The sequence below is a fragment of the Geotrypetes seraphini genome, chromosome 11, assembly GCF_902459505.1.
Source record: "Geotrypetes seraphini chromosome 11, aGeoSer1.1, whole genome shotgun sequence".
In the NCBI taxonomy this organism is placed as follows: domain Eukaryota; kingdom Metazoa; phylum Chordata; class Amphibia; order Gymnophiona; family Dermophiidae; genus Geotrypetes; species Geotrypetes seraphini.
In genome coordinates this window covers 139,600,934-139,613,246 of record NC_047094.1, presented here as the reverse complement: position 1 = coordinate 139,613,246, position 12,313 = coordinate 139,600,934, and the positions used below count along the sequence as shown (strand labels likewise).

Sequence of the window (12,313 nt, the reverse complement as noted above, 5' to 3'; positions counted from 1 at the left end):
GCAGTCCCTGAACTCCCACAAATATCTACTAGTGAAATATACTATAGCAGCCCTGGGTCATGGAATAGGAAATCAAAGAGTTTTATGATAAATGATCCTGGAAAACCAAATTACAACTGCAGCAAATGAATAATATCTAGAAATTATTTGGGGGTTTTCTGAAGATAATGTTATTATTTCTGGTTACAAATGCAAGCCTGCAGTGCCACCTGGAGGTCATATATGGAAAAATACTTTATACAGTATCTTTATTTATTTAATTCATTTCCTCCCATTGTCCCCCAGGAGCTCCGTACAAGTTCACGATACAAGTTTCTATCCTAACTTGATACATACTAGGGTTTGATATATATACAAAATATACCGTTTGCTATAGTTATCCTTACGGTGCAAGGTTTTCAGCACAAGTTTTATCCTAAGATAGTTTACAGGTTAGATTTACCAAAGTTACAGTACAAGATTTTACAAGTTTTCCTTACGTGACACATACTGGTTCTGGTACTAATCTACATTTCTTTGTAGTCCATGGGTCAAGGGCAGGGGTTTAGGTGATGAGGAATGTTTTTATTGCTTTTCTAAAGCTGAGGAGTCCTTCAAGGGATCTGATCTGCGGGGGCAGTTGATTCCAGTGGCTCGATATGAAGTGGGAGTAGGACCGTCGCTTGGCGGTTTGCAGTTGAAAGGCACGACCAGGGGGCATTTGAGTTGTATTTCATAATGGGAGCTGAGGGACCGGTTCAGTATGTAGCCCGTACCATGTCATACAAGGATTTGAATGTTAGCATCAGACCCTTGAAGACACGTTTGGCTACAGGTAGCCAGTAAGCCAACGCTAGAGCCTGAGAGACAGGGTCACAGGCACGGAGATTTTTCAGAAGCCTGATTGCCACGTTTTGAACACACTGGAGACATCGTACATTCTTCACCGTGAGACCGTTGAATAGCGCATTGCAGTAATCCATGTGGGAGAGTACTAAGGCCTAGAGTAGTTGGGCAAAGTCAGACTCTGAAATGTACTTCCTTATTTTTGGGAGTTTTAGTGAGAGATATGGTCGGAAAGCAACAGGTTGCAATCAAGGAGTATTCCTAAGCTGCGCACTTGGTCTTTGCAGTTATAGTAGTTCAGTCCCAGCACAGTGAGGGACGGTTGCGGTCGCAGGGTTCTTTGTGGATCCAAAAAAATTCCATCTTGGAGGCGTTTAGTTGTAATTTGTTGACAGACATCCAGTTTTTGATTTCCGAGAGGCAGGCTAGGATTTTTGCAATCTAGGCATCATGGGCTTGGATGTCATCTGCAAAGGAGTGAATCCATTTTTGATATCTGCAGGCTAATCTTTAGGCCAGGTCTAATGTAGAGATTGAATAGTAGGGGGGATAGCAGAGGCCCCTACAGAACACCATATCTGATCAGTTTTGTTTCGATAGCATGTTATTCACAATGCTTTTGGGATGTGTTATTTAGGAAAGATGAGAACCATTGTAGTGCAGTGTTCAGATTACGATTTCAGTGAGCCACTCAATGAGGAGAGGATGGTCAAGTGTGTTGAAAGCTGCACCCTTGTCCATGAGTACATAGTAGAAGCATCCATCAAAGCTTCAGCTCATGGCCACAATCCATTCGTATGTCATTCATATGCATCTATAATTTGATCATCTTTATAAATTGTAAAATGAAAAGTATATTTCATATCAATGGACTTACGCAGCAGGGTAGATCACCCAGGCTCTGTTTGTATCACCAGTGCTGAGCTGCCGTCATTGGGCATCAACTCTTCAATGAGGCATGGAACAAAAGATACTGCCCCTTATCCCTTACTTCTATAATGAATGTGTACTGGGTACCCCAGTGTGTGTGTATTGGGCCAAAAATGAGGAGCTCAGCTGTTGCTGGGACTCTTGCATTGATGCAGCATGAGTGCATCCTTAGCTGGTTGCAGAGAGTGTATGTGAATCATTGCTGCTGCTAAACGCTAGCTTGAAGGTAGGATGGAGAAAGGTTGGAGAATGGGACGGAAGGAAGAATGGGGGTGTAAAGGAAGAGGGAGATGTTGCACCACATGGTAGTGGAAGGCGGGAAATGCAAGACACCCCCCTATGCCTGGGGTCCCCATCGACTAGAGCCTCAGGAACAGTTCAAAAGCAAACCATGTAGATGTGGCCCAGCTGCATTGCTCGGAAACCACAGCAATTGGTCTTCAATCTTGCTCATTATGGTGGTGCATCTCATTCTTTGGGATGGGCCTCTCTTGCTACCCCTGTACCACAGCTGCTGTTCTCTTCTTTTAAACAGATGGAAGAGGTGAGAAGCGTCCAGGCTCCCTTTTTTCTCGCAGTGGGTTGTGTTGTTGGAATATCTTCTTGAGCTACATTCTCAGTGCCAGGAATGGTTCGAGATTATTAAGCAATTTACTCTACTAATCCATTAGATTGTCCCAGCAGGCTCACAATCTGGAAGAAGAAGAGCTCAGAGTTTCCCAAGGGGGTTCACCCCCCCCCCCGGCAGCATGTTCAATTTCTCCCTCCCCCTCCCCATATTCAATTTCTCCCTCCCCCCCACCAGCATGTTCAATTTCTCCCTCCCCCTCCCCATATTCAATTTCTCCCTCCCCCCCGGCAGTATGTTCAATTTTTCCCTCCCCCTCCCCCCCCAGCATGTTCAATTTTTCCCTCCCCCTCCCCCAGCATGTTTAATTTCTCCCTCCCCCTCCCCCTCCCCCCAGCATGTTCAATTTCTCCCTCCCCCTCCCCATATTCAATTTCTCCCTCCCCCTCCCCCCAGCATGTTCAATTTTTCCCTCCCCCTCCCCCCCAGCATGTTCAATTTTTCCCTCCCCCTCCCCCCAGCATGTTCAATTTCTCCCTCCCCCTCCCCCTCCCCCCCCCCCCCCAGCATGTTCAATTTCTCCCTCCCCCTCCCCATATTCAATTTCTCCCTCCCCCCCACCAGCATGTTCAATTTCTCCCTCCCCCCATTAAACGCTGGAGCAGGGAGCAGCTGCCATGAACAAGGCGCCTCTCCTGTGGTGAGCCCTGTGGGAAAGAAGTGCATTGTGGGAAAAGGGCATTTCGGTGCTCCTTAGTGGGGGGCGCCCAGCCGCTGCCCTTCTGGCACTTTCGTCGGCGGCTGCGCAGCAGAGACTTGACGCGTCACGTCACGTCCTCTTCCCGCCCAGGCCGCTTCCGCTTCCGCTTCCGGTCCCGGCCTCAACCGCCGCCCGCCGTCGCCATGTACTCGGAGTGGAGGTCGCTGCACGTCCCTCTCCAGCAGGACCGGGGCCACCTCAGCGTCCTCCACACGTACCCCGAGAGCGTGGGGCGAGACGTGGCCACGGCGGTGCTGCGGCCCCTGGGCCAGGCCTTGAACGCGCCGGCCGCCGAGAGCCCCCTGAAGTCGGCCAAAGAGGTGACCGGGGGGTGGGGTGGGGGTCGGGGGGTGAGGGAAGCGGGGGCGCGTTTCTCACCCTCTCGCTCTCTTCCCTTCCCTTAGGTGAAATGGACGATGGAGGTGCTGTGCTACGGGCTGACGCTGCCGTTGGACGGGGACACGGTCAAGTACTGTGTGGACGTCTACACGGACTGGATGACGGCGCTGGTGGCCCCCAAAGACTCCATCCCGCAGGCGGTGCTCCAGGAGCCCAACCTCTACGCTCAGACCATCCTCAAGCACCTGCACAATCTCTTTGCCCCCAGGTGAGTGGGGAAGACGCTGACCCGGGTGCCAACTTCACTGGGCTCAAACCACTTTTAGGCTCTGGCTCTAATGCTTTTCCCTCCCTACGCTAGGATCCGTCAGAGCCAGAGAGTAAAAGTGGCGCGGACCTCGGACTTGGAAGGACATGGCGGGTTTAGATCCGCAAGGTCTATGACAGGGGTGTCAAAGTCCGGAATCCAGTCGGGTTTTCTGGATTTCCCCAATGAATAGGCATTGAAAGCAGTGCATGCAAATAGATCTCATGCAGATTCATTGGGGAAATCCTGAAAACCCGACTGGAATACAGCCCTCGAGGACCGACTTTGACACCTGTGCTCTATGAGGTCCGCAACCTTAACTTCCCTGCTTCTCCTACACCTCATGTTCGAGAAATACTTTGCTCCGATGGCTTTTGAATCTGATTCTATTTCGAGTAGGATCATAATGTTTATGGGGGAAGTTATCAAAGCAGATTATTAATTTGTCTTAAAATAGTACAGCTTCTGGTAAAATAATCCAATGAAGACCTTAGGGTAAAATGGGACAATTTCTAACAGTTATCTTAATAGTATCCCACACTGATAACTCTCCTTCTTAGTCACCATCTGCAAAGCAGACTATTGTCTACTTCCTTTACAAAGCCATCTATGCCTCCTTTTACGAAACTGCAGTAGCATGGCCCGCGCTGCTCCCGATGCTCATTGACTTCCTATGAGCGTCGGGAGCAGCACAGGTCATTCAGCGCAGCTATCATACTTTTGTAAAAGAGGGGGCTAGTGTTTTTAGTGCCAGCCACGGCAGTAACAGCGCACACAAATGAACATCGGATCTTTGACCATGGCAGCAGGTACTGAAAACACTAGCGAGCTTTGTAAAGGAGGGGGTGTACTAGGTGAAGCATTTAGACGTGGTGTAACAGTGTGCTCTTTCTGCTTCAAACCAATGGAGTCTGATTTTTATAAAATGTTATCTTTTGTTGCACTGTAGCTTTTATTTATTAGAATTTATAGATTACTACTTTGAACTATTTTTAATAATTTACAAATATATATTGCAATTAGAACCAGAAAATGTCATACCAAATGCGATATAGTTCATAGCTGCCAGAAGTTCTTAGAATATCTAAAGTACCAGCAACAGTGAGTTACTTTTCAGTTCAACAAACTGAGATCACAGATCCCTCCGTAGAAAGAAATGTTGATCTTGAGATTTCTGATTCCACATTTTGTCTAGTTTGTTTCACATATACATGGCTGTCCAGACTCTGAGAACATTCATGTTTTAGCTTGTATTGTTGCTGTTGCATCACGTGTAATGTTACTCATATTTGGTCGTTTAAAATTTTTTATAAAAAGCCTCGCTGAAACACAAGAATTGGCAAATGTGGTGTACAAGGAAAAAAATAAAATATAAATGAACTGTCCACTGTACAGGTGCACATATGAGAAGTCCTGCTCTTTAGCGTATATAATCCGGTTAGTCACAAAGGAGACAGTTTAATATTAACCATTCAGATGTAGGGAAACTAATAGATTTTTATACAAAGGATGAAGATAACCTATGTAGCTTTAGGAAATGCAAGGCCTAACAGAATTAAATAGCAGCAGGTAACAGGTTACATTAGGGACATTTTCAATGCGAAGTTCAAATCCAATTTTGTGTTTGTTTGTTTTTTCAAAAACAACCCCCCAAAAAATCCACTGCCAAACATGGACATTTTCACAAAAACACCCCAAAACAAGCCTTCATGATGTCTGGAGCCAGCAGGCTTACTAGACTGGCCACACAGACATTCTTGCAGAGCAGTGGGGCAGCCTCTGGGACATTGCAGTCATCTTCACATAAAAGTTCCCATTATAATCCCCTTATATAGTATGGTGAGCCCTTCAAGAATAGCAAAAACTGTACTGTACCCAACTGTACACCACAGTAATAGCCTTTATGTCTGCAGGGGTCACCTATATCTGGGTTCTTTGGGGCACTTACACTTTCCACCACAAGTGGGATATGGGCCTGGGGCGTCTTTTATATTATTCACTGCACCAACCACAAGGCTATGGTGAGCCCTTCAAGAATAGCAAAAACTGTACTGTACCCAACTGTACACCACAGTAATAGCCTTTATGTCTGCAGGGGTCACCTATATCTGGGTTCTTTGGGGCACTTACACTTTCCACCACAAGTGGGATATGGGCCTGGGGCGTCTTTTATATTATTCACTGCACCAACCACAAGGCTACCCCAGGGACATATTCGCTGCTTTAAAAGGAATGGCATCTAAAACTGTCATAAAGCCTGGTATGTACTGTCATTGACCACTTGAGGGATTAAAGGGAGGGGTCTTGCTTTTATCCCCCCTGTGGTCATCAGGTCAGTGTGGACATTTTTTGGGCACTCAGTCATTATTAAACAAGGTTAGCCTAAAATGTCCTGGATGTTTTTACAATGTTCCATTATTGTGGAAAAATGTCCAAATCGTAAAACCACCAAAAAAAAAACATGCCCCCCTTGAGATTTAGACGCACTGGGAAGAAAATCCATCTTAAAACAATTTTCAAAAAGAATGATTTGCACGTTTTTTGTGAAAAGTCCATCTGCTGCTTTGCCATTTTTTGGACGTTTTTCCATTTCGAAAATGAGCCCCTTTATCTCTGAGATGTAACCTGGAAGTTGCAAAATGATTGTGTACTGGGTTAAAGATATCTTGTGGTGATAAACTCAACATTTTAATACTTGTAGACAGGAGGGTAATTTCATTTTAGGGCATCTAATGGAAAAATGAAATACTATATCAGCGGTATATATCTATTTTATAAATGCACTCACACTGTATTTCCTATAATCAAAACAATTATTTAAAGACCTTCAGATTTCTTCTTATATGACAAGTCTCGCATAGTTGGCATATAAGAAGCAACTCTACCTGCTAATTATGAAAGGTGATTGTTCTCTTTGAGGAATCCTGAATGGAGAATGAGAATCTCTTGGTCCATTTCTGATGCTCTTTAAAAAATGGGATTATTGTAGGATATAGTTATATATATATATATATATATATATATCATGATTATTTTGTGACAAATCTCTTAATATCAGTATAATTTCTGGTGCTGTTTTTGTGCTTTATAAAAAGGGGGGAGGGAGATAGGACTTGTATACCCCCTTTTTGTGGTTATCCATTCAAAGTAATTTACATATATACAGGTACTTATTTTGTACCTGGGGCAGTGGAGGAGTAAGTGACGTGTCCAGGGTCACAAGGAGTAGTGCTGGGAATCGATCCCACAACTTCAGTTGCTCTACCACTAAGCCACTCCTCTCCTCTAAATGCAGCTTCCTTACTGTCCATGACAGACTAGCCCACCCAAATCATTTGTTCCCCCCCCCCTCAGTAAGCAAAGAGAAAAAAATCTGACTTTGCCTCTCTTGAAAGGGCTGATGTTGCTATCTGCTTCAGTATTCCATTGTCCCAGGCTCTTAGATTCATCCTTAGGAGTGCACTTTCACAAATTTACACTTGGCTATGAGGCAGTTATAAATTTGTATATGTGGTCATTAGACTTAGCACGTATGTGCCAGTTCCACTTCAAATCCCTACTCTGCCTGTGGGAGTATTGGGAATATATGCTCATGAATAGTGCCTACCTTTTGTGTATGTTCGCAAAAGAGCCTACTTAAGCATTAGGAAGCTTTTCTAAATGCCTAAGTTCCTCCTAAAATTACTCTGTAGGAGTTCAACAAAAGACAATTAACCTGGTGGTTTGGTAAGTGTCTCCAATCTTGTTCTCTAGGCAAGATCAAGGCCCTAACCAGATTCGGCTCTGCATGCAAGTTCTCAGGTCTGTGCAGAAACTGGCTCGGGAGTCTTCCATCATGGCACGAGAAACCTGGGAGGTGTTGCTGCTCTTTCTTCTGCAGATAAATGATACTCTCTTGGCAGCTCCAACTGTGCCAGGTCTGCTTTGTTTTATTTATTCACAGATGAATTAAAACTGTGCCTAATGTGGTTAAGTTTCACCTTAAAATAGGCTCTGTCATGAGCTTACAACTTCCAAATGAACATAAATAAAATGTTAACCCAAAAAGATTAAATCACATATAAATAAAAAATTAAATATCTGAAAGATTTATTTATATCATATGAAAAACCCCATAATAAAGCAAGTAAGTGTACATTAAAAGTTGCTTATTCTGACGTGACCCTTAATGATAGTAAATAGTGCATTAAAATGAAAAGCATCTGAGTGTCATAAAGTATGCAGACTTGCCACACTTAAAATGGAGATGATTACTGTACTTAGCTAGAGGGAATTGATAAACCTTAACAAAAGTGTGCAGCTAGAGAACTGTGATAATTTGATTCTGTGCTTTGTTTTAGATAAACCATATATCCTCACATGAGATGTGAGGATATATGGTTTATATACTATATATATTGGAGTTTATGATATATTATTGCCTCTTTCTCTAAACATTGAATAAAGTGAGTGCCTTATTCTTAATTTGTTTTAGATAAATACATATAGATCTTTTCTTGAACTATTTAGGAGGCATTGCAGAGAGCCTGGCAGATAAGCTGATTGGTGTATTGTTTGAGGTTTGGTTCCTGGCTTGTACCCGGTGCTTCCCAACACCTCCCTACTGGAAAACGGCCAAGGAGATGGTGGCCAATTGGAGGCATCACCCTGCTGTGGTGGAGCAGTGGAGCAAAGTGATTTGTGCCCTGACTTCTAGGTAGGTTAATACCATGTGAGAGAAGTCTACACACTTCAAGCTCAGTGCAGTTCTCCAGCTTCACTAATGCCACCTTGGTTGTGGCATAATACCCAGAGTTTACCCTTTTATATTTCACAGTCTACAAAACAGACATATAACAAGATCTTCTAAGTACTACTTCCGAAACATTTGGTGTTCCTGTACTTATACAAGCTACAACGAGACAACCGTGTGAAAGTTAACCACTATGACCCAGACTGGGTTGCAATCCCAACTGAGGTCTTGACCAGGGCTGCAGAAAAACAAACAAGCACCAGAGTACTCCATTTAGGCTGATTGGATGCTATAACTTGAGGGATTTCAACAGCAGTGTCACTTGGGGCTTCTAGTTACATAGAAACATAGAAATAGACGGCAGATAAGGGCCACGGCCCATCTAGTCTGCCCACCCTAATGACCCTCCCCTACCTTTGCCTTGTGAATAGATCCCATGTGTCGATCCCATTTGGCCTTAAAGTCAGGCACGCTGCTGGCCTCAATCACCTGCAGTGGAAGACCATTCCAGCGATCAATCACCCTTTCAGTGAAAAAGAATTTCCTGGTGTCACCTCGTAGTTTCCTGCCCCTGATTTTCCACAAATGCCCTCTTGTTGCCGCAGGTCCCTTGAAAAAGAAGATGTCATCCTCTGCCTCGACGCGGCCCGTTAGCAGAGAAGGGCAAGTAAAGTTACCACAGTAGGGTCATATTCATTTTTTTTTTCACCCATAAAGTGGGATTGCAAATTTTAAAAGATTTGGGAATCTAACCTAATTCAGTCCATTTATATTCCACTAAATCCCTATCTAGTTTCAAAGTAGATTGCAAAATTCAGCATCTGGGGAAAAAAGCCATTAAAATATATATTAAGAAGTAGAAATTAAATGCTATAATAAAAACGTTAAGTTTCTTATGAACAAACTGATAGGGAGCAACAAGTCTAAGATCAAGAGGAAGATTATTCCAAAGTATGGAAGAATTAAATACGTTTTTAAAGCATATTTTAAAGGTAAAGATTTTGTGGAATGACATTATTAATACAAAGAGATTACGTTGGTGCTGAGCCTAAAAGTTGGGTGGTCTGAATAAGAACCTTTAAAAATTCAATAGATCAAATAAACTGGCTTAAAATATATTTTTGCCTCAGTTGGCAATCAATGTAAATGAAACAAAAATGGAGCCATCTTTGTCAAATTTCTGTGATCTAAAATGTAGCATCCAGCCTCAATATCTTCACTCCATTTTCAGTTGGCAGAGAAATGCCGGAGTTTAACCCATTGATCAAGTACTAAATCTGAGGAGGGGGGTTCTGAACCATCATCATTTGAGAGGTTTTTGCCATGCAGACACAATCTGTGATTTGGCCCAAATCATTCTACCTAGGAATAAGTCCTAAGACTCCACCAGCTTAAGGGTGTATTGATGCTCTTAAATTCTATTTCGCTTCCAGTCCAGCTTGTGTATCAAACACTTCAGGTATAGCTCTACGTCCAATAGATGCTGGCATTGTAATCTGGAAGCAGGGACTTTAGATCATTTATTATACTTTTGTCCCTGTATCATGGCCTTTTGGAAATCAATTTGGTCACAAATTAATTCTTTATTAGAAAACCGTGTAAGATATTTGATTAGAGGGGAAATGGGTGGGTTTTATTTTTTATTATCTCATAATATATGAATATATCAATAGTTTCATTGTAATGGTACTTGTATGTAATACTGTGATGGGAGGGGAGGATTTTCTATTTAATAAGAATAGTTTAAATATTAGGTGTATTACATAATATTCAAAATATTATAGAATATGAATTTGTAATGAAATGTTGTACTTAAAGTATATGAGAGTTAATCAAGTGTGTATTTATCTTTATTCATTTTTTTGTGTTACAACAAGTGTTACAAATAAACTCAATAGAAACTTAAATACACACTTGACTAACTCATATATTAATATCAAGTTTAACATTAATATAATAATCCCCTGTCCCACCCTCCTTCCCAACCAATTATACATAAATCAATTTTATTGTACATTCTTTAAATATTAATTTAGTATGTAATAATCAAAATTGAAAAGCCCACCCCATTCCCCTCTTTACAATTATCTTATCATGGGAAAAATTCATTAGAGAAATCATGTTAACGGTCTTTGAATATTTCCGAGTTTTATTTATAGGAAAAATTATCCTTCTTTACAAAAATCGGTTAATGGTCCCCATATTTTTTTAAATTTATTCATGTATCCTTTGTGTGTTGCAATAGCAAGTTCCATTTTATATATGTGGCATACCGAATTCCACCAGAACATATAATTCAATCTATCATGTTGTTTCCAATTGAATGTAATTTGTTGTATTGCAATTCCAGTTAAAATAAATAAAAGTTTGTTATTACTGGATGAAATTTGGCTTTTTGCTCTCATAGTTGTTCCAAATAATATAGTATCATATGTCAAGGCTACTGGATTTTCTAACATTCTGTTAATTTGGGGCCAAATTGATTTCCAGAATGATAGGATAAATGGACAAAAGAATAAAAGATGATCTAATGTCCCAATTTCAATATGACAGTGCCAGCATCTATTAGATCTTGAACTATCTATTTTTTGTAAACGAGTAGGGGTCCAAAAAGCTCTATGAAGAAGAAAAAACCAAGTTTGTCTCATAGATGCTGACACCGTACATTTTAGCCTCCAAGACCAAAGTCGTGGCCATTGAGATGCACTAATTTGGTGTTTTATCTCAATGCTCCAAATGTCTCTAAGACCATTTTTTGGTTTTTTATTTATATATCCGGATATTAATTTATACCACTGTGCGGCTTTGTGACCTATTGAGTCCATCTGGAGACATAAGAATTCCAAACTGTGATATTTAGCGAGATCTTTCCATTCAGGGAACCCTTTCTGAATAGATTGCTTCAATTGCAACCATTTAAAATATTGTGTTTTATTGAGACCAAATTTTTGTTGCAATTGTGAAAACTCCAGCAATTTATCATTTTTAATTACATCATCCAAAGTGCGAATGCCTGCTATCATCCAATGTTTCCAGATGACTTTAAAACCGCCAATTTTGATCTTGGGGTTTAGCCATATAGGTTGGTTGGTTGATTTACTAATTGGAATTTGAGTAAGATTACTTATGTATTTTAGAGTTTTACAGGTATCCATAAATATTTTATGATCTTTGTATAACCTTGGCATTTTGATACTAATTACATGATTAAGACGTAATGGAAACATAAGCCTCCATTCTAGCCAAAACCAGTCTGGAATATTATCTGTGGGTTCTGGGAGGATCCAATACATACCATGACGTAAGATATAGGCTTGATGATACCTATAAAAGTTGGGAAAATTTACCCCTCCCTCCTTAATTGGTCTTTGTAATGACGCTAGAGCAATTCTTGGTTTTTTATTAAGCCATATAAATTTTGTCAAAGTCCTATTTATTTTTGTATAAAACGAATCTTGAAAAAAAAACTGGTATCATCCCCATTTGGTAACATACTACCGGTAAAATCATCATTTTTACAGTTTGTACTCTTCCCCACCAAGATAAATGCAAAGGATTCCATTGCTCACACATTTCTATTATTTTTTGTAATAAGCATTTTTCATTAATTTTCATTGTTTCATCTACTGTTTTTGTTATCAAAATTCCAAGATATTTAATATATTCTTCCTTCCAAACAAAAGGGAATGTTTTAAATAAACCTTTTGTACAATGTATATTTAATGGAAGAATCTCTGATTTATTCCAATTAATTTTATATCCTGAAAAATTTCCAAATTTCTCAATCAATTCAAGTAGATGTGGAATGGTGGATTCTGGATTCTTCAGATATAGTAATAAATCATCTGCATA

The 12,313-nt window shown here is 41.1% G+C and overlaps 1 protein-coding gene across 5 annotated transcripts in view; it reads left to right on the top strand.

Annotated features, from left to right (window-relative positions):
• Positions 1 to 3,166: 3,166 nt before the first annotated feature.
• Positions 3,167 to 12,313, top strand: part of RALGAPB (Ral GTPase activating protein non-catalytic subunit beta) — a 173,317-nt gene continuing 164,170 nt past the window's right edge. For 4 of the 5 annotated variants that reach the window (XM_033962658.1, XM_033962656.1, XM_033962654.1 and 1 more), the window contains exons 1-4: positions 3,167 to 3,403; positions 3,488 to 3,690; positions 7,483 to 7,646; positions 8,239 to 8,425. In XM_033962658.1, coding sequence (XP_033818549.1) covers positions 3,227 to 3,403; positions 3,488 to 3,690; positions 7,483 to 7,646; positions 8,239 to 8,425 — 731 coding nt within the window. In that variant the 5' untranslated portion in view covers positions 3,167 to 3,226. The remainder of the gene's footprint in view (positions 3,404 to 3,487; positions 3,691 to 7,482; positions 7,647 to 8,238; positions 8,426 to 12,313) is intronic. The other variant, XM_033962657.1, reaches the window with a different exon arrangement.